A 22,829-nucleotide genomic window follows, 5' to 3' on the forward strand; every position below is an offset into this window, starting at 1 on the left:
TTCCCTGTAGTTAAAGGGTAAATACCACATTTGAGGGCTGTAAAATAAAGTGAAGCACTGTTCCCCCCTTGTTCCCTGTAGTTAAAGGGTAAATACCACATTTGCGGGTTGTAAAATAAAGTGAAGCACTGTTCCCCCCTTGTTCCCTGTAGTTAAAGGGTAAATACCACATTTGAGGGCTGTAAAATAAAGTGAAGCACTGTTCCCCCCTTGTTCCCTGTAGTGAAAGGGTAAATACCACATTTGCGGGTTGTAAAATAAAGTGAAGAACTGTTCCCCCCTTGTACCCTGTAGTTAAAGGGTAAATACCACATTTGTTTCCCCCTTGTTCCCTTTAGTTTACAATGTAAAATCTTGAAGGCAGTGAAAAAAATATACAAACACACAACATATTTCTTCTTTACTTTGTAACCTTTATTTTAACAAATAAGCATTTTAAAACACTTCATCTTAATTAAACATTGTCTTGTCTATCTTTGCCTATACTCATTCATTCATTTTCGTTTCGGCTTTGTCCCTTTCAGTTTGTAAATCTGGGGTCGCCACAGTGGAATGAACCACCAACTTATCCAGCATATTTTTTACGCAGTGAATGTCCTTCCAGCTGCAACCCATCTCTGGGAAACATCCGTACACACCCATTCACACTCATACACTACGAACAATTTAGTCTACCCAATTCACCTGTACCACATGTCTTTGGACTGTGAGGGAAACCGGAGGACCTGGAAGAAAAAGAGAACTCCACACAGAAACGCCAACTAACCCCGTTTAGGCTAGAACCAGCAACCTTCTTGCTGTGAGACAACAGCACTACCTACTGTGCCATTGTGTCGCCACCCAGCTGCAACCCATCACTGGGAAACATCCATACACACATTTTCACACACACACATACACTACAGACAATTTTAGCTTACCCAATGTCACCACATATTTTAGGACTTGTAGGGGAAACCAGCACACCCAGAGGAAACCCACGCTAACATGGGGAGAACATGCAAACTCCACACAAAAATGCCAACTGACCCAGCCGTGGCTCGAACCAGCGACCTTCTTGCTGTGAGGCGATTGTGCTATCCACTGCGCCTGCCTATACTCAATCAGCAAAATAACACATTATTTCCTTTTCCCTTTTTCTGGCATCTTTTGCTTGGATTCCTCTTTCTCCTCTTCATGACCTCCACTAAGGACTCTGATGGTGAGTGGCTGATGAAATCCACGGGTCTTGCTGCTCTGCATTTTATACAAAAATATGAATAGACATAAAGGCTTTTAGTAAGCTATAGACATGTTTCGTTTTCTGTTTAATATACACACTAAACATTTACAGATACCATATAGACACTATACATTACTATCAAACAAAACTACTATCATCAGATCATACGGGAGATTGTGATCATTTATAATGATAACAATTAAAGCGCAAAGGGGAAAAGCTTAAATATATGTGCAGGCATAATAGACTTTGAAGTAAAGATTATTTGCAGTTCAGTGTAAATATTTAAATTCTGTTACCCATTAAATGGTAAGTAAATGTAATGTTTGGGTGAATTACCCCTAAGGTTAGTTTTTGATTAAGTGTATGTCTTAACCCATCATTAGTCCTAAATAAAGTAATAGATGACATAATATGGTTGATGTACTGTTAGGGACCCTAACAGTAAACAAGCTTTTATCATCAATCTGTATACCCTCTAAAGGACTTGACTTAATAAAATTGCAAAATGTTTCAGCAGCAACAAGAAAAAGATAAGGTGACACTGGGCAACCTTGTCTCATGCCTCCTTTTAAACAAAATCTTTTAGTGAAGCCTTGACTTAATTTCACAGAGCTATTGTCATCATAAGGTTTTTATTACATTACAAAACTGTGAACCAAAGCCAAAAAGATTTAAGCAATGAAAAATAAAAGGGTGTTCGACAGTGTCAAAGGCTTTAAAAAAATCTAAAAACAAAATAAAACTCTCATCTTTAATTAGGTCATTGTAATCAATTACATGTAGGTCAAATACTAGTCTTATATTATTAAATATAAGACTCTTGCTCATAAAACCAGATTGATTTTCATCTATTATTGAATCAAGTACTAATTTAAATCTTTTAGCATAAATATGGGCTAACATTTTGTAGTGATTATTCAATAAGCTAATAGGTCTCCAATTATCTAAAAGTAATAAATCTTTCTTAGGTTTTGGGATTAAACAAATTACTCCTCGAGTTAAAGTTGGATGTAGATTACATCGATTTAAGCTTTCACAGTAAACTTCAAAAAGAAAGGGAGTCAAGATAAGAAAAGCTTATAAAAAAAGCTTATAAAATTTAGAAGTAATGCCATCATTACCTGGTGACTTATTAAATTTTAAGCATTCAATGGCTTCTTTGATCTCATTAGTGGAAATTGGATAGTCGCAAAATGTTTTGTCTTCTTGACTAATTTTATTTATATTGCCTAATTGTTTGTAGAAGGCCAACATATTAGTTTCATTATGTGAGGAAGAATAAAGATTAGAATATTAACTGAAGCAGAAATTTGAAATTGTATTAAAATTATCTGTGATGTTACTATTAACATTCAACTTAGATATTGAATTTAATTTCGCTCTAGACTTTTCAAGTTTAAAAAAGTAGGCGGACATCTGTTTGCCGTGTTCCAACCAATTCTTTCTTGACCTTATAAAAGCTCCTTGGGCTTTCATTTTGTACATAATATCAAGTTGAGTTTGTAGATCAGTTAAGCGCTGTTTTTCTAAAGATGAAATGTTATCAGGAGAAATACTGGAAATAGATAGAATGTCTTGTACAAGTTTTTCTTCTTTAATTCGTTGCTCTTTAGCTAATGTGCTGCTAAACTTTCTCATATAATGTCCTATTTCAAATTTTAAAAGTTCCCAATTACTACTATTTTTTTTTCTTCTTTAGATTTATTCCAATAAATCTGTCTTTCTAATTCTTAGTTTACCTCATTTAATTTAAGTAAATAGCTATTTATCTTCCAGTATGAGTTATATTTCATATTTAAGTTAGGGGACAAATTAATATTAATCTAAATCAATTTATGATCAGTTAGAGGGGTCGAACTAATTTTGACATCAATGTAATTTTTATCAATATTATTTGACAGTAGCCAAAAATCAATTCTGGACCGTCTAGAACCATCTTTATTGCTCCAAGTGTATTCTAAGTCAGCTGGGTGTTTTTCCCTCCATATATCAATACGGTCAATTCGATTCATAAACAATTTTAAATTAGAATTCAGCACTGAAATTTTACCAGGAGGCCATCTGTCCCTGATCTCATTTAAAACAACATTAAAGTCGCCTCCTAAAATTATGAAAGCATTAGGAAATTTATAAACCCAGTAAAGAATTATTTTCTCCAAAGTGATGAAAAGAAGATTGTTATCAGTTTTGTTGTTAAACCCATAAACATTAACTATTATAAATGATATACTGTCACATTTTAAAATTAATAATACAAAATGACCATTTTCATGACGCTCTGAAAACAAAACTTCACCTCTGAAATTATTCTTTGAACCGTGAAATAGCCAGACATCACCGCCCCATTGTGACCGCCAAAAATTCTCATCTGTAGTAATAGAATGTGACTCTTGAATAAAAACAAAGTCAGAATTAAAACGTTTCGTAAACAAAAACAAGGCCTTACGTTTAACATTATCCCTTAAACCCCTGACATTCAAACAAACAATAGAAAGTGACATAAAACTTATAACATAAAACTTATAACCTACAAGTTGTGATTGGAATTAACGAGATTTACAAAAGGTCAGTAACGTTATTGTCAGATGGCACCATCAAAAAGTCTTTAAACGCAAACAAGCAAGTATTTTGTCATGCTGCTGAGTTCGTCATAATAAAAAAGGTGGATTCGCGGCGAAATCCTTAAGGTGAAATTACACAGAAAAAAAGTCCTCAGTTGCCCATAACAATTTATGGATGATTATTTTTAAAGTCCTTAAAGAGGTAATTAAAGAGAGGCAGTTAACAAAGCCTGTCGAGGATGATTTAATTTTCTCCCTTCACAAAAGTTTTAGCTCCTATAAAGTAGGCTATTTTCCTAGCCTTGCGTGCTTTTTGCACCTCCGGCCAGAGTTTCATTCTTCTTTCATGGGCATTTTTAGGAAGGTCTTCTTTGAAATGCATCTCTTTTTCCCGCAAAAAGGAAGAGGTTTTGGCGGCTTTCCAGACAGCATCTCTGATGGTGCGCGAGGTGAACTGGATAATGACGTCTCTAGGTTTGTTGTTGTTGCCATTCTGCGCTAGTCTTCCAAGGCGATGAGCAACATCGATACTTCCTAATAGCTTTTTTTCTCCGTGGGTCAGAGTGTCTGACAGATTTTAGCAGCTTAGTTGTGAATATCCTCGTTAATCTTCTCTGGAACACCAACAAGCCTGAGGTTACGTCGCCTTGTGTACGTTTCTAAATCTTCCAGCCGTCTTTGCATTTGAATTACTGGTTCCTCAACTCGAGTTATTCGTTATTCTAGGTGTGTCACCTTTGTCACTATAGAGTGTACTTCAGAAGACATGGTGTCAACTTTTTTGTTCAGAACGAAAATCTTCTGTTCAATTTTGTCAGAGCGAGAGTTGATCAGCAACGTAGTCGTGGCCGCCGCTAGCCAGAGAGCATGTGCTATTACTTACAGTCTTAACTTTTTCAGAGAGAGCCAACAGTCCACGCTTTCGACCCATAGTAAAGCCGGAGCTAATTAGCTAAATTATAATGAGGGAGTGCAGCTATATGATTTGAAAAAAGCTTATTTGCGGCATATATAAAAGTGTTTGGTGCCTGAGCTCAAAATTATGTCTACTCAGGTCGCCATCTTGAACCAACCTCGAGTTGAATCGATTCGTCTTTAGCAGAACGACTAGTGTGACATCAAAACATCAGGAGAACAACAGATAGCTCCGTGTGCATTTGAATCAATCTCGCGGTATTTTATTACTTCAGGTACACGCCTACTGATTCGTTGAATCAAACTGCAGCAGCACAAGGTTTTGCTGATTTCCAAAAATAGCTCACTATAGCGCCACTTACCAGTAAGCTTCTTCATCTAATATAAAAGTAATCATTTAAAAATGTAAATATTTACAGAGATATATAAAAATAGTGTTGCACATTGATACATTAAATACAGGGTATTTCCTACCCTGGTAAATCATTGTTGATAACTTTTGTGAGAATCATTAACATGATCAGTGTCTTCACCTGGATGAATATCATTAATTATTACCAAAAATATAAAGTATAATTAAAAGTAAATTGAGCAAATGTGTTATTTAAGAAGTGTTTATCAAACTGGTAGCCCACCACATTAATCGGTACCCAAGAAGTAGCGCTCAGTTTCATAAAGGTTGGTGACCCCTGGACTGGATGATGATCAGATCAGATCTCTCTGTGTGTGTGGAGCACTGGCTGTTTGAGTATAGGCAGGCGCAGTGGGTAGCACAATCGCCTCCCAGCAAGAGGCTGGTTCGAGCCTCGGCTGGGTCAGTTGGCAATTCTGTGTGGAGTTTGCATGTTCTCCCCATGTTAGTGTGGGTTTCCTCTGGGTGTGCCAGTTTCCCTACAAGTCCTAAAATATGTGGTGACATCGAGTAAGCTAAAATTGTCTGTAGTGTATGTGTGTGTGAAAATGTGTGTATAGATGTTTCCCAGTGATGGGTTGCAGCTGGGTGGTGACACAGTGGCACAGTAGGTAGTGCTGTTGCCTCACAGCAAGAAGGTTGCTGGTTCGAGCCTCGACTGGGTCAGTTGGCGTTTCTGTGTGGAGTTCTCTTTTTCTTCCAGGTCCTCCTGTTTCCCTCACAGTCCAAAGACATGTGGTACAGGTGAATTGGGTAGAATAAATTGTCCGTAGTGTATGAGTGTGAATGGGTGTGTATGGATGTTTCCCAGAGATGGGTTGCAGCTGGAAGGACATTCACTGCGTAAAACATATGCTGGATAAGTTGGTGGTTCATTCCACTGTGGTGACCCCAGAATAACAAACTGAAAAGGACAAAGCCAAAAAGAAAATAAATGAATGAGTATAGGCAAAGATAGACAAGACAATGTTAATTAAGATGAAGCGTTTTGAAATGCTTATTTGTTAAAATAAAGGTTACAAAGTAAAGAAGAAATATATTGTGTGTTTGTAATTTTTTGTAACAAGGGGGGAACAAATTTGGTATTTACCATTTATTACAGGGAACAAGGGGGGGAACAGTTCTTCACTTTATTTTACAACCCGCAAGTGTGGTATTTACCATTTAACTACAGGGAACAAGGGGGGCACAAGGGAAGAACAGTGCTTTACTTTATTTTACAACCCTCAAATGTGGTATTTACCCTTTAACTACAGTGAACAAGGGGGGAACTAATATTCTATTTACCCTTTAACTGCAGTGAACAAGGAGGGAAGAAGCTGATCTTCAACACACTAGTGTATACTTGAACACTAAGAACAGAGAAAACTACAGCAGCATTTTTTATTGATTGAAGACCAAATTACTAAATTTTTTTATAAAGCATCAGCTATACGTTCACTGAAATGCAACAGTTAGCCCCCCTCTGCAAACAGCAGTAAAGATGCGAGCCTGTTTTAATCTACATTGAACCCTGACGATAGGCTATATCATGCAAACTTATTTGTTGATAGTGAGCTATGGAGACATTGATGGCTGTGGTGAGATTGACGAGTGAACATTTATAAGGTATAGTGTATGAAATATATTTTATATTGAATTGCAGATTTAAAATACATACTGTATACAATAAGGGTTCATAATTTCACAGGTTGTAAACCTTTTATTCATTAAACACCCCATATAAAACCCAAGCACTGAATAAGAGTACTAATGTACTTACGCAGGTGCATGTACATTTGCAGGTTACATAAGGTTGTCACCACCCTTGCATAATTCTTCATATGTATACAATACTTAAAGAAAAGGTACATCGTCAACGAAATATACTTACACGGTTCTTTGCATGATAAATGTTACCCTCCTATTACTCATACATTATGGTTTGTTCCTTTGCAATTTAAATAAAAGTACACCGTTTTTTCGCTGTACGTACGCGGTACTTTTCATACTGAACATATGGTTATTAGCCCCTTATTACCCAAGCATTACAGTTTGTTCCCTTATACTATGCAAAAGTTATTTAATACTTACACTATACGTACAGAATACACCGTTATTTCACTGTACTTACGTGGTAATTTTTGTGTTGAATATCTGATTGTTACCCCCTTACCCAAGCATTACGGTTTGTTCCTTCATACCTACACATACGTTCATTATACTTATACAATACGTACAGAAAAGTAGACGGTAATTTCACTGTACTTACGCGGAACGCGGTACTTTGTGGGTTATGCAAGCTCCATACAGAAAGGGCTGTCACAGCCGGGATTTGAACCAGCCGCCTTGAAATGTCTATTACTGGAACAGAATTAGTCAATAGCCAGCCAGTCACTGAATAAAAATATTTAATGCAAGTTTTTGTATAAACTTCTTGCTATTTATTGGGAATGCATAAATGTAATATGTAATCCCCATTTTAGAATTTTCAAAAAAACTGGTGCTGTAATTAAATACCATTTCAACTTGTAGTAACAAGAAAGCTGTTAACTTCTACAATTTGTGCTTTATTCAGAAATCATCAATAAAGATTTACTCTCCATGTTTCCTCATTTCTTTTTCATTTTTTGTTTGTTTTGTTTTCCCCATTGTTTTGTTATGTTACTTTTAAGTCAATTTATAGTGTTCTTATTTTAGAAACATTCAAAGAAATGGAAAAGGAAAAATCTCTATACGGTTTGTAGCTGCAGAGCCATTTGAGCAGAGCTGAGCTCCAGCGAGGGGGAGCATGAGCTCTAGCTCTGCCTCCTGTAAGCTGTTTTAATGCGTACACCAACCCAACCCCTAACCCTACCCCCAGTGTCATCACTCGAAGAAGAAGTGCTAAAAAGGTGGAGCTCAAGCTCCCCTTCGCTGGAGCTCAGCTCACCCAAATGGCTCTGCAGCGACCACCACTTGACTATATTCTCTGTTTGATTGGTATACCGTTATTTATTTTATTTTTTTTAATTCAGATTGGTCAATGGTCCATTTTAACGATAGGTGGCGGTAATGTACGTAGAAGCCTGGTCAATGGTCCATTTTAGCGATAGGTGGCGGTAATGTACGTAGAAGCCTGGTATCTACCGTAAAGCAAACTGTTTAAGAAGGAGAAAGTATGCACATGGTCCGGAGGCTCTAAAGCTGCGTCCCAAATCGCATACTTATGCACTATTTTACACCATTTTGTAGTATAAATAGTGTTAGTAGTGTACTTTAATTACCCGGATGATGCACTCATTCAGCCGCTAAAATGAAGTGTGGAATGATGGACACTTCACGCACTCAACGACCGCAGGTTTGCTTACTTAGCGGAAGGGGCGGAGCGATCGGACGCACATGTTGAACAACTTTATTTATTTTGGATGGTGAAAGCAAAATTCTCCTACGAGAGTGATTATAGCGCCTCCCGATGGTGAATGCAGCAATACTCACGGCAGGTATTACTTGATAATTCAGTCGTTTATTTCACTGATTTGGCAACAGTCAAACGTCATCAGGGAAACGGTTTGAATTTCCGCTTAGTAAAAATACATAAGTGTGCCATTTGGGACGACACTACATACATATACTATCCTGTTGAGTGTGTAAGTGCATATAAGTACATAGTGCATGAGTGCATAGTGTATAGTGTGCCATTTGGGACGCAGCTTAAGAGAAGCTGCGTCCCAAATCGCATACTTATGCACTATTCTACGCCATTTTGTAGTATAAACAGTGTAAGTAGTGCGTTCACACTGAAAACTCTAATAATAATAAGTGCACTTTAATTACCCGGATGATGCACTCATTCAGCGCTAAAATGAAGTGTGTAATGATGGACACTTCACGCACTCAACGACCGCAGGTTTGCTTACGTAGCGGAAGGGGCGGAGCTATCGGACGCACATGTTGAATAACTTTATTTAATTTGGATGGTGAAAGCAAAATTCTTTTACGAGAGTGATTATAGCGCCTCCCGATAGTGATTGCGGCAAACCTCACGGCAGGTATTATTTGATAATTCGGCCGTTTACTTCAATGATTTGGCATCAGGGAAACGGTTTGAATTTCCCGCTTAGTAAAAAAAAAAACATTAGTGTGCCATTTGGGACAACACTACATACATATACTACCCTGTTGAGTGTGTAAGTGCATAAGTACATAGTGCATGAGTGCATAGTGTATAGTGTGCCATTTAGGACGCAGCTAGTGTCTCTGATCCATAACCCACAGTAGGTGGCGGTAATGCTCTGATAAGAATGCGAACCGCCAATAAACACCAGGAAAAAGAAGAAGAAGAAGTCCGGAGGCTCTAATGGCATCACAGAGGGAAGAGAACAGCACACAAATGCAAAATGAGGTATGGCTAAATAGACCTGCACCTACCTTAATCACACAGCGTTATTTCTTATATGTGAACTTCTAAAGTGTCGAATGGCGTTGTGTATGACTTTATGTGTATACAATATGATCCGATCAATGCGCAATGAGAAACGACAACGATGAAGTAGTGTTATAAAAGCGACTTGTGTAAATATCTTAATCTTAATATTGTTTTATTCGGAACAATGCATACCGATGTCCCTGTAGCCATAAGCGAGTTTGTTTATATGCATGTTCCTAACCAGAAGATGCTTGATGAGCCCGACATATAAACGCACAACAACTAAAGGAGTGCTTTTTTTTATAAGATTTAAATTGAAAAATGTCTCTATTCAAGCATGCATGCGAATTTTTGCCCCCAAATACCCTGCAGTTAAGTTTAATAGTTAACACTGCCACTCTTTAAGAATGATTAAAAACGTTTTTGTTTGACCTTTTAAATGCTTTAAGTTTGTGCACTAACGTTAGTCCCCTTTTCTCATCTTCTGCTGTTGTGATGCGTTGTTCTTTGCAAATAGACATTAAATTATTACGTTGTTTACACTTGCTTACTGACTTTTTAAACTGAGCAGTGTAACTTGTCGTTCCTATATGTATGTTTGTTTGACTGTGTTGTTAAGTTAGCAATGATTTGGCATGTTCAGTCCATGTGAGATGGCCAGTCACGGTTACATAAAAATATATATTACATTTTCAAGGAGGACAACATGACTTGAAAACGCTATGCCATTGCTTTGTGGATTCAAAATAAAAGCATTTTAAAGCAAAGAAAACGCACAGGATGTATTTTCTGCAGATTCTTTGAACTTGATTTAGCATCATAAAAATAAGATTTTAATAAGTGTAATAGTCTCATAGGAGGAGCTTGATGGATAGGCACTGACTCCATATTCAAAAGTCTGTGTTTTAATCAGTCTACACTGAAACTCCGCCATAGCGTTTTCTAACCAAAATTAGTTCAACATTTTCAAATTGATCTTTTACAGGTCAAAGATGCTGTATTTGGGGTTACTCTATAGTAGAACTTAATTGTTTTAACCGGTTTTAACTGAAAACACTATAATGCAAATACAGCCTAGTATAAGCATGATATCTTTACAGAAAACCTAATCTGTTTAGAAAGTCAGCCATCTAATTGTTCTTTATGTAATCATTGTTTATGCATTACACAGACACCTTAACCCCTGATTCAGAATCAATTTACTAAACATTAGTTTTGCAAATTAAATGTAACCACTGTTTTTTATGGTTCAGATGGAGAGAGTCTGTGGAGAGTCCCGTCTTCATTGGTGCACAAATGACTTTTTGCTCTGACATTGTAGCTTTTCACTGGCTATTTTAAAGAGCATATTGTAGGTTAGACACCCCAGTGAGACAATGTGTGTAAGAGTGAAGTAAGAATTAGATTTTCTTTAAAATAAACGTTAAAGTTTATTATTAAGCCATTTGGAGTCGTTTTAAGTCACGGAAATTTACTTCTGCATTTGAATCGCCAGACCAGAAGTGACGTCTGATCAGGGAGTTTGCGCATATAAACACTATGAAGACAAAAAAAAAAAAAAAAACACACTATGAAGACAACTGATCGTGGTGCGCGTTTGGTTGCCGCAATAAGACATTCTGAGAGACTCACACAAATGACAGACCACAGCCATACAATTATAAGCCTGCGGACAGACCAGCAGACAGAACAGCAGTCTGAGAAGTGTAATTTAACTCTATTGTAAGGGAGAACAGAGCAGGTTTATGGTGAGGCCAGTGTTGGCTTACAGAGAGATATGTAAGATAACAAAATCTTATCTGGCAACAGCAAAGCTAGTATTGATCATCTATAAGTATTAATACTTACCAGTAACAGAAACTAATGAGCATTTAACACAGTTATGCCACATTGACACTATTTTTAATAGTAGACAAGTGAATACAAAACACAAATAACACAGAACGTCTAGAATAATACAGAAACATGTCAACAAGGTACTGGAAAATCTTTTTTATTTTACAAATAGTTTTCAGAGCTTCTGTATTAATATAAAAACAACATCAAATATTAAAACAATTAAAATAAGTTTTTAAATATGTCTTTTTGTCATTTTTTCATTGGGTATAAGGTTATCTGTATCGGATCCCATTTAGGCTACAATCCATAAAAAGACAAGTATAGTTGTTACAGTATAAAATATTTACAAAGATTTGATCAACAGATCTAATCTGCATTATGATTAAATAAACTTCAACCCTAATTCAAGTTCAAATTCTAAATGCAACCCAAGGTCGATTTTTATTTATATAGCACAAAATCATAAGCAGTGTTAATACCCAGCATTTTTACTCTTTATATATGTATAAGTATCTGTGTGAGTGTGTGTATACTGAAAGGAAAATATATCATCTGACCCATTTAAAAGTATTTAAAATTATTTTTCAGTAAGTTGGCCAACGCTTATGTGGGTACCACACCATCATGTCTTTAATGTGTTAAATTGTGAATGCTGTGTAAAAAGATGCCGACAGCTTCATCCTTGTAAACCCGCTGGAAGGATCTAGAAAGGAGAGCAAGTGTAGTGCAAAGTTCTGCATTCTCGTCGAGCCTGTGATGAACTCCAGTAGTCCACCGTCAGACACGCAGTGAGGGCTGATGCATATAATCTGGGGAAATAATGCAAAAGTTTAAATCATGTTTATTAATAATATATATTTTAAAATTCACCATATGATTTTTAATATAACACAATACAGAAAACCCAACCACATTTGCAGACCTCTGGATAGTGAACTGCAAACTAGAGGTCTGCATTCCCGCAGCTGTCCCGTGGGCGCCGCGGGACCCGACCAGATTTCTACGGCGCGGGTATAAATTTCCGAATAAATCACGGGAGTGGTCGGTAACGGGTTTAATTTGGGACGGGAGCGGGCTGTCTGGCAATATCGCTCCCCACTCCTGAGTGAGCACGCGTATGTATGTGTGTAAATGAAATAGCACGATGCTGTGTTTAGCTTGTTTGTTGCAGTGTGTGTGTGTGTATGTATGCGCAGGCGCGAATGAGAGGTGTGTGTGTGTGTGTGTGTGTGTGTGTGTGTGTGTGTGTGTGTGTGTGTGTGTGTGTGTGTGTGTGTGTGTGTGTGTGTGTGTTAGGCTTGGGCGGTATCCAAATTTTGATACCGTCAAACCGCCTCCATATTTTACCCCGGTATCCGGTATTACCGGCGTAATAAAAAAAAATTATGACGTAAGGCTCAGACAGCGTCACCAAACTGTTGGCTTGAGCCTAAACCATTCAGAAACTGAATACATTCTATGCGACCTTAGGCTCGCGGTCAGAGAGAGAAAGAGAGAGAGAGAGAGCAAAGCGACGCACAGCACCTCTCTCTCTCTCTCTCTCTCTCTCTTACACATACCTGTACATACACACACACACACACAAATCTCTCCCGCGATTTATTCAGAAATTTACTCCCACACCGTAAGAAATCTGTCTGGCTCCCGCGGAACAGCAGCGTGAATGCAGAGCTGTAATCGGGCAATAAAAATTATACCCGATAGGTCCCGAGTCCGACAGGTACATTTTGATTGACAGCTTTGTACAGCCCAAACCCGTTCACAGCCTACATTAAAATGTGCTCATGCACACAGCTCTAATGCATTTTTTTCAAGAATGAGTAATTTATATGTTTTAACATCATTTATTCGTAACAAGCGTAGACTATAGGCCACTTGAAAGTTGGAACAAAGAAATAAAATAAGTCTTACAGCTGTAACATCGTAACATCTCAGCACTCTATAGGTCTAGGTACATGCACTTAGCCTTTAAATTAGCCTACACACCAATGAAAAGTAATCTTGCTTAACAAATCAAATTAAAATAGACTCTAAATGGTGACGGGTATTTTGGCAATAACGAAATTAAGATAAAGGCTGTGCAAGTTGTTTCTCCACTTCTCTTCACAATCTGGCATTAAGGCGACGGTGAAGCTGAATAATAAAAGAATAATGCCACCATTAGCCTGTATACTCTGTCTACATTATGATTATATGGTTTAATTAATATTTATTTATAATTTAAAAACCCTTTACTCACCAAGATTAGGCTACGTGTGTTTGTGGAGGATCATTATTAAATCCACTGGCTTTAGCGCAGTCTCTCACTCATGTGCGTCCAGCAGCTGAACACCCTTTCCTGCGGCTACAGGTCAAGATGCAGAGTTCTGATCCGGCTGATTTAGCAAGTTTTGTGTAGGATTGTTTGTTCATCTTCTACCAGTCAGGAACATGCATTTAATTTTCCATGACAGCAGTTTCACTTTAGCGAATGGCCTCTTCTTTTTACCTGTCAACTTGCGGTTTAGGGCTCTACCGTAATACGCAGTGTATGAGCGACCGCGAAATACCTGCGGCTGGAATAACCGCTCCTTATGAGCTAGTGAGTGGCTTGACCGCCGTCAAAATTCGCTTTTTTTACTACTTCGTCATCATTTGTTTCACCTTTGCAGGGATGGATTTTAATGCAGGGATTTGGATTTTTTCGGGTCTCGCCGGGTTTGGGCAAAGATCTTTAGCTCTAATGCAGACCTCTCGTTCATATTAACCACGTCTCCCTTCTGTTCAGTCTAAACTGCCAAACTGCAGGACACTTTGAAGCGCGACTCGTCACGTCACGTCACCTCTCCCCCTCCCTCTCCCCCTTCTCTCCCTCCCTCTCCCCCTTCCTTTCCCTCTCTCCTCCACACTGTCCCGTGATGACAACCACACATACGTTTTTGTAGGCATTAAATAAAGGATATTTAATATTTTATGACGGTATAACGGTATTGAAACTGACACCGTTGCTATTTTTAGATCCCGCGGTATACCATAATACCGTAATACCGCCCAAGCCTAGTGTGTGTGTGTGTGTGTGTGTGTGTGTGTGTGTGTGTGTGTGTGTGTGTGTGTGTGTGTGTGTGTGTGTGTGTGTGTGTGTGTGTGTGTGTGTGTGTGTGTGTGTGTGTGCGCGCGCGCGCGCGAATGAGAGATAGAGAGCTTTGCCTGTGTTTGTGCTTAGTGCTTATGATGTGTGTTAGAGGGCGCGAGAGAGAAAGCTTTGTCTGTGTGCGTGTGCTTGGTGCTGTGCGTGTGTGTGTTTATACAGACAGCTTGTTATAGGGCTGTCTGGACTGTATAACTGGGTGATTTTCGTTTTTTTTCTCCCCCCGCTCTTTAGCGGGATCGGGCGCGGCAGATAGAAAACGGGGCGGGTCGGGCAGCGGGACATCAAGTGCTTAATATAAGCGGGAGCGGTCGGGTTCCGGCTAAAACCTGGCAGGTGCGGGCGGGAGCGGGATTTAAAATTTAGTCCCGCGCAAATCTCTACTGCAAACCATCTTATATATACAGTAGACTGTACCCATTATAAGTTGAGCATGTAAGAACAAACAATTTTTTGAATGTTATTTGTTTTTCTTCTACAAGATGAATATTCCTCATACGTGAATAAAAAGTGCCTTTCCTCATTGACAGTACAGAATATTTTTACTCTCCCTCAAGTGGTTTCAAACCTTATTGACTTTCTTCTGTTGATCACAAACCAAGATATTTTGAAGAAAGCTAAAAATCTGTAACCATTGACTTCTATAGTGGGAAAAACAGATTTGGAAGTCAATGGTTACACGTTTCCAATATTAAAAAAAAAAAAAGGAAGTCAAAGATAGTGTGAGTTTACCTGCCTGCATTATATAGAAATATTGTAGTAATTCTTTGCCCTTCTAGTTTTTGTTATCAAATAATACCATGCACAAATAATTCACGATAGGGGTCATAATATTTTACCTGATGAACGAGGTGAATGTCTGAGGTAAAATTGGTTTTATATTCACACATTCTGACTTTCTCCCTAATAAGGCAAGGCAAGGCAAGGCAAGGCAAGTTTATTTATATAGCACATTTCATACACAATGGCAATTTAGAGTGCTTTACATAAACAAGAATAAAAGAAACAAGTAAAATAAAAATAAAAACAAATAATAAAAATGCCTAAAAACAAAACAAAACATAAAAACAGGTAAAATGTGATATAAAAGAATGAAGAAGAAGAAGAGAAAAACATGATAGTGCAATCTGTCGGACGCAGCACAGTGCTCATTCAGTAAAGGCACAGCTAAACAGATTTGTTTTCAGTCAATGTGCCTAATGTTGGAGCACATCTGATCATTTCTGGAAGCTGATTCCAGCAGCGAGGGGCATAGTGGTTAAAAGCCGATTCACCCTGCTTTGACTGAACTCTTGGAACTTCTAGTTTATATGATCCTAATGATCTGAGTGATCTGTTAGGTTTGTATTGAGTGAGCATATCTGTGATGTATTTAGGTCCTAGGCCATTTAGTGATTTATAGACCAGTAATAATACTTTAAAATCTATTCTGAATGTAACTGGCAGCCAGTGTAAAGACCTGAGGACAGGTATGATGTTCTCTGATTTTCTGGTTCTGGTTAGAATTCTGGCTGCAGCATTCTGGATGAGCTGCAACTGTCTGACTGTCTTTTTAGGAAGACCAGTGAGGAGTCCATTACAGTAATCCACCCTGCTGCTGATAAAAGCATGAACAAGTTTTTCTAAATCTTCACTAGAAACAAAGCATCTGATTCTTGCTATGTTTTTGAGATGATAGGATGCTGATTTACTGACTGCTTTGACATGACTGTTGAAACTCAGATCTGACTCAAGAGTCACACCAAGATTCTTGACCTTATTTTTGTCGTTTGACCTTTAGTGCCAAGGTACGCATTTACCTTGAGAACCTCATCTTTGTTTCCAAACACAATCATTTCAGTTTTCTCTTTGTTTAACTGAAGAAAGTTTTGGCACATCCAATTGCTCATTTCATCAATGCTTTGGCAGAGGGTGTCAATGGGGCTGTAGTCATTAGGCAGTAAGGCTAGGTAGATCTGAGTGTCATCAGCATAGCTGTGGTAGGAGATTTGGTTCTTTCTCATCATTGGCTCAGAGGGAGCATGTAAAGGTTGAACAGGAGAGGTGCCAGAATCGAGCCTTGTGGGACTCCACACGTCATGGGTGTCCACCTCGACCTATGGTCACCTATACTGACATGGTAACCTCTACCTTCAAGGTAAGATCTAAACCATTTGAGGACCGTGCCAGACAGCCCAACCCAGTTTTCTAGCCTATCCAGAAGTATGCTGTGATCGACAGTGTCAAATGCAGCACTGAGATCCAACATTACCAGCACTGTTATTTTACCTGAATCTGTATTTAGGTGTATATCATTGATTATCTTTATAAGAGCGCTCTCTGTACTGTGATGTGCTCTGAAACCAGATTGAAAATTGTCTAAACACCCCCTGAAGTTTAAGAACTTGTTAACCTGGTTGAAAACAACTTTTTCAATGATTTTGCCAATGAAAGGGAGATTTGAGATTGGCCTGTAATTGCTCAATAGGGTGTTATCCAGGTTGCTCTTCTTCAAGAAGGGTTTAACAACTGCAGTTTTAAGTGAGGTTGGAAAAATCCCTGAGAGAAGTGAAGCATTTACCACTTTTAGGAGATCCATTTCTAAACATGTAAACACCGTTTTGAAGAATGATGTGGGGAGCATGTCAAGACTGCAGGTTGATGTTTTCATAACTTGCACAATTTCTTCTAAGATTTTGCCGTTAATTGCCATGAAATCAGACATAATGTCTGATTTCTTAAGTTGTGGTTGAGCTTGTTTGATATCGACACAACTTGACTGATTGGATGAGCTGATTGCTTTTCTGATATTATTAATCTTATCAGTGAAGAAATGAGCAAACTCATTACATTTGCTTTCAGAGAGGAGCTCACTTGGAATCCGACTGGGGGGGTTTGTGAGTCTCTCTATCGTTGCAAAGAGTGTACGAGCATTATTTAAGTTGCTGTTTATAAGGCTTGAAAAGGAAGTCTGTCTAGCAGTGTTTAGTTCCATATTAAAGGCATGAAGACTGTCTTTATAGATATTATAATGGACTACTAGTTTCGTCTTTCTCCACATACGCTTAGCTTTTCTGCTCTGTCTTTTCATCATTTGTACTCTAGGTGACCTTGTCCAAGATCCCTTTAACCTGCCAGTCATCTTCTTGACTTTAACAGGAGCGATGTCATTTATGACATTCTCAATTTTAGAATTGAACAAATCAAGGAGAGAATCAACAGAATCTGCAGATATACTTGGTGCTAGCGATATGGCCTTCATAAACTGCTCACTGGTGTTCTCATTTATGCATCTCTTTCTGACAGAGACAGATCTGTCTTTAATAGCTGGAGTGATCAATATATCAAAAAAGATACAGAAATGATCAGATAGTGCCACATCCTTAACAACAGTCGATGAAATGTGTAAACCCTTAGTTATAAGTAGATCAAGAGTGTGTCCACGATTGTGTGTGGGTCCTTGAACATGCTGAGTCAGATCAAAAGTGTTAAAAACAGTCATCAGTTCTTTTACAGCATTGATTTCTGGATTATCAATGTGAATATTAAAATCCCCAGCAATACTAAAATAATCAAATTCAGAGGTTACAATTGATAACAGCTCTGTTAAATCCTCAATAAAAGCTGGAGAATATTTTGGAGGTCTGTAGATAATGATCAGTAAGATGCGTGGAGACCCTTTTAGTGCTATACTCAGATATTCAAAAGACAAATAGTCACCAAATGACACTTGTTTACAATCATAGACATCTTTAAACAGGGCAGCGATGCCTCCACCTCTCCTATTAGCTCTGCAAACACTCAAAGTCAAAGTTTAAAGGAGCTGCTTCATTCAGAACTGCTGCGCTACAACTGTCATCTAGCCAAGTTTCATTTAAAAGCATAAAATCAAGGCAATTTGTGTTGATAAAATCATTGACTAAAAGAGACTTATTGTTGAGTGACATTATTGTAAGTACATTTAAGACTTGTTTCAGTTGTTGTGTATGGTTTGAGGACTTGTTTTCAGCTGTTTGTGTAAAGTTGTAGGACATTTAAACTTGCTTTCAGTTGTGTTTAATACTACAAGTGTTTAGCCACTGTTTCCTTGGTTACTATAAGAGCTTGTGTAGCGAACACGGTCGGTTTCGCGTCGTCCGCCTCAGTTTCGGCCCTTGTTTTGACTCTCGAGGCGTGTCCAGCTGAATTTAATCAGCTAACGTTAGTGCTTTGGGGTTATATAAACAACTAGTTCACCGTGGCAGCCTCGTGTGAAGACCGACGAGTGTAATGACCATCGACTCTACCTGCGCGACTCCACCGAGCAAAGACACCGACAAAGCACTTGAGTACTTTACTTTCTTTTTTTTTTTTTACTTTATCTTTTGTTGTCAGTGCACTTTTATTATGTGTTTTCTAATTCCTGTTGTTACTAACACTCGCAAAACACGGGAGGTACGCTGCAGGCGTAATCCTCACAACCTTCGTTCAATACATGTATCTGCTATTTCACAACTCTCTCTCTCCGTGGGCCTCTGGAACTGTCAATCAGCTGTTAACAAGGCAGATTTTATTACCTCCATAGCTACATATTCTGACTATAATCTCATGGCTCTAACTGAGACCTGGTTGAGGCCGGAGGACACTGCTACACATGCTACTCTTTCTGCTAATTTCTCTTTTTCCCACACTCCTCGTCACACAGGGAGAGGGGGTGGGACTGGACTACTAATTTCCAAAGAATGGAAATTTACTCTGATACCGTCCCTGCCAACAATCAGCTCCTTTGAATTCCATGCAGTCACCATTATCCACCCCTTCTACATAAATGTGGTTGTCATCTACCGCCCACCAGGTAAATTAGGTCACTTCTTAGATGAACTGGATGTTCTTCTCTCATCTTTTTCTAATATTGACACTCCCTTGCTGGTGCTAGGTGACTTCAACATTTACGTTGACAAACCGCAAGCTGCACACTTTCAGACTCTGCTTGCCTCTTTTGACCTAAAAAGAGCACCTACCTCTGCTACCCACAAATCAGGTAATCAGCTAGACCTTATTTACACACGACACTGCTTCTCTGATCAAACAATAGTAACTCCACTACAAATATCGGATCATTTCCTTCTGTCTCTCAACATCCACATTACTCCTGAGCCGCCACACACTCCAACACTGGTTACCTTTCGCAGAAACATACGATCTCTCTCACCCAATAGACTATCCACCATTGTTTCAGACTCTCTTCCTCCATCTTGCAAACTCTCTGCACTTGATTCGAACAGTGCCACTAATACACTCTGCTCCACACTAGCATCATGTCTAGACCAATTATGTCCTCTTGCATCCAGGCCAGCCCGTGCCAGTCCTCCTGCACCCTGGCTCTCGGATGCTCTCCGTGAGCATCGCTCAAAACTTCGAGCTACAGAAAGAATTTGGCGGAAAACTAAAAATCCTGCACAGCTCTTAACATACCAAACTCTTCTGTCCTCTTTCTCAGCTGAGGTTACTTCGGCAAAGCAGACATATTACCGTCTGAAAATAAACAATGCCACTAATCCTCGCCTACTTTTTAAAACATTTTCCTCCCTCCTCTATCCTCCTCCTCCACCCGCATCCTCCACACTTACTACTGATGACTTTGCTACATTCTTTTGCACCAAAACTGCAAAAATCAGTGCTCAATTTGCTGCACCTACAACAAACACGCAAGGTACACCACCAACACCACACACACTCACCTCTTTTTCTCAGCTCTCTGAGTCTGAGGTGTCCAAACTGGTGCTATCTAGCCATGCAACCACCTGTCCACTCGATCCCATTCCCTCTCATCTCTTGCAAGCCATCTCTCCTGCAGTCATACCAACACTGACTCACATAATTAACACATCTCTTGACTCTGGTTTATTCCCCACTTCATTTAAGCAGGCTAGGGTAACCCCACTGCTAAAGAAACCCAACCTGGACCATACGCTACTTGAAAACTACAGACCAGTATCCCTGCTTCCATTCATGGCCAAGATTCTGGAGAAAGTAGTGTTCAATCAAGTCCTGGACTTTCTTACTTAAAACAATCTCATGGACAACAAGCAATCCGGCTTTAAGAAAGGCCACTCAAGTGAGACTGCCCTGCTCTCGGTCGTGGAGGATCTCAGACTGGCTAAAGCAGACTCTAAATCATCAGTCCTCATTTTGCTGGACTTGTCAGCTGCTTTTGACATTGTCAACCACCAGATCCTGCTATCTACGCTCGAGTCACTCGGCGTTGCGGGCACTGTTATACAATGGTTCAGATCTTACCTCACTGACAGATCATTCAGGGTGTCTTGGAGGGGTGAGGTGTCCAACCTACAGCATCTAAACACTGGGGTACCTCAAGGCTCTGTTCTTGGGCCACTTCTCTTCTCCATCTACACATCATCTCTAGGACCAGTCATCCAGAGACATGGATTCTCCTACCACTGCTATGCTGATGATACCCAGCTATACCTCTCTTTTCATCCTGATGATCCCTCGGTTCCAGCTCGCATTTCAGCCTGCCTGTTGGATATTTCACACTGGATGAAAGATCATCATCTTCAGCTGAACCTCGCAAAAACGGAAATGCTTGTAGTTTCTCCCAACTCGACTCTACACCATAACTTTTCAATCTAGATGGACGGGGCAACCATTACTGCATCCAAAATGGTGAAAAGCCTTGGAGTAACGATTGATGACCAACTAAACTTCTCTGACCACATCTCTAGAACTGCTCGATCGTGCAGATTCACACTCTATAACATCAGAAAGATCCGACCCTTCTTATCTGAACATGTAGCTCAACTCCTTGTTCAAGCTCTTGTTCTCTCCAAACTGGAGACTCTCTGTAACTCTCTACTAGCTGGGCTTCCAGCTAACTCTATCTCTATCAAGCCTCTTCAACTGCTCCAGAATGCAGCAGCACGAGTGGTCTTCAATAAACCTAAACGAGCACATGTCACTCCGCTGCTAGTCCGTTTGCACTGGCTGCCAGTTGCTGCTCGCATCAAATTCAAAGCTCTGATGTTTGCCTACAAAGTGACTTCTGGCCTTGCTCCTTATCTGCTCTCGCTTCTGCAGATCTATGTGCCCTCCAGAAACTTGCGTTCTGTGAATGAACGTCGCCTCGTGGTTCCATCCCAAAGGGGGAAGAAATCACTTTCGCGAACGCTCACGCTCAATCTGCCCAGTTGGTGGAATGAACTCCCTAACTGCATCAGAACATCAGAGTCACTCGCTACTTTCAAGAAACGACTAAAAACTCAACTATTTAGTCTCCACTACACTTCCTAATCTGTAATTGCCTCTCTGAATATCACACTAACTGTACAAAAAATAAATAAATAAATAAATAAATAAATACTAATACTACTAATACTTCCCTTCTTAGACTTTACAGACCTGAAACTTGATTATAGCACTTATTCATTGTTGCTCTTGGTTGTGTAAATTGCTTCCTTGTCCTCATTTGTAAGTCGCTTTGGATAAAAGCGTCTGCTAAATGACTAAATGTAAATGTAAATGAGTGATCTGATGTTTAAAAGCGCTAACTTAACAGTTTTAGCTGTTTTTTCTATAGTAGTCTCAGATCTACATTTAATAGACACCAGATTTGAATGATTTGCTATACGGCCTGATGAAGTCTTTGGTTTTCTGTCACTTAACACAATACATATCTGCTTAGAGAAAGCTGCTTACAGACACACTGGGTTCCTGCTTGTTCTGAAAACATTTGATAAAGACACTGTTATCTAAGCAGGTCCCTGACACACATCACAGAGAGCTCTTGTGTTCACCAGCTGAAGATGGGGCGTTGTTGTTTGGGCCCAGGCGGTCTGATCGGAGGGCTCTTCCAGGTGGGCTCATTGGTGGTTGTGGAGCAGGCCGCTTTTTGGTTGGTAACTGGGGGCTTGCGGCAATGGAGTGTGAAAGTTTAGTTCCAGCATACACCAGTTCCTCCATCTTTTTTGAAAAACCCAAGAGTGGTGAACATTGTGACAATGAGAACGTGTCCGGTGACAGAGGTTGTGCATCTGGAGATTCTGTCTGCAGAAATGTTTTCCTGAGGATCATTTTTGAGTGACGAGACTTGATGCTGTTCTGATGCATCACAGTCTGCCTGTGTTGAGCAGAGGGCAACTGATAGTGTCTCTATCAACATTGGTGTTTTGACTGCATGGCATTATCACTGTCCTTGGGTGATTCGTCAGCCACAAGTCCACTCAGGAGCTGATTTGAGGTCCTGTGGTCATCCGGACATTTGCTAGGTGTGTGTGTACAATTCAGTTCAGTGGCATACACAGCTGATGGATGATTGAGGGAGAAAAAAATATTGTCCTTTAGCACCTTTGCACAAAGTTTGTTTGGATGAAGGCCGTCTAATGTAA

The 22,829-nt window shown here is 39.3% G+C and overlaps 1 protein-coding gene and 2 long non-coding RNA genes across 3 annotated transcripts in view; 2 read left to right on the plus strand and 1 right to left on the minus strand.

Annotated features, from left to right (window-relative positions):
• Window positions 1-9,395: 9,395 nt before the first annotated feature.
• naa38 (N-alpha-acetyltransferase 38, NatC auxiliary subunit) overlaps window positions 9,396-22,829 on the plus strand; it is a 32,896-nt gene continuing 19,462 nt past the window's right edge. Inside the window, exon 1 of the mRNA NM_001160291.1 lies at window positions 9,396-9,476. Coding sequence (NP_001153763.1) covers window positions 9,432-9,476 — 45 coding nt within the window. The 5' untranslated portion in view covers window positions 9,396-9,431. The remainder of the gene's footprint in view (window positions 9,477-22,829) is intronic.
• Window positions 12,089-22,829, minus strand: part of LOC137495636 (uncharacterized) — a 12,547-nt gene continuing 1,806 nt past the window's right edge. Inside the window, exon 3 of the long non-coding RNA XR_012406371.1 lies at window positions 12,089-12,148. This is a non-coding gene — a long non-coding RNA (uncharacterized lncRNA). The remainder of the gene's footprint in view (window positions 12,149-22,829) is intronic.
• Window positions 19,130-21,772, plus strand: LOC141385614 (uncharacterized). The gene is made up of 3 exons (XR_012406370.1): window positions 19,130-19,279; window positions 19,361-21,573; window positions 21,671-21,772. It is a non-coding gene; the product is annotated as an uncharacterized lncRNA (long non-coding RNA).

This window comes from Danio rerio, chromosome 5, assembly GCF_049306965.1.
Source record: "Danio rerio strain Tuebingen ecotype United States chromosome 5, GRCz12tu, whole genome shotgun sequence".
NCBI lineage: Eukaryota > Metazoa > Chordata > Actinopteri > Cypriniformes > Danionidae > Danio > Danio rerio.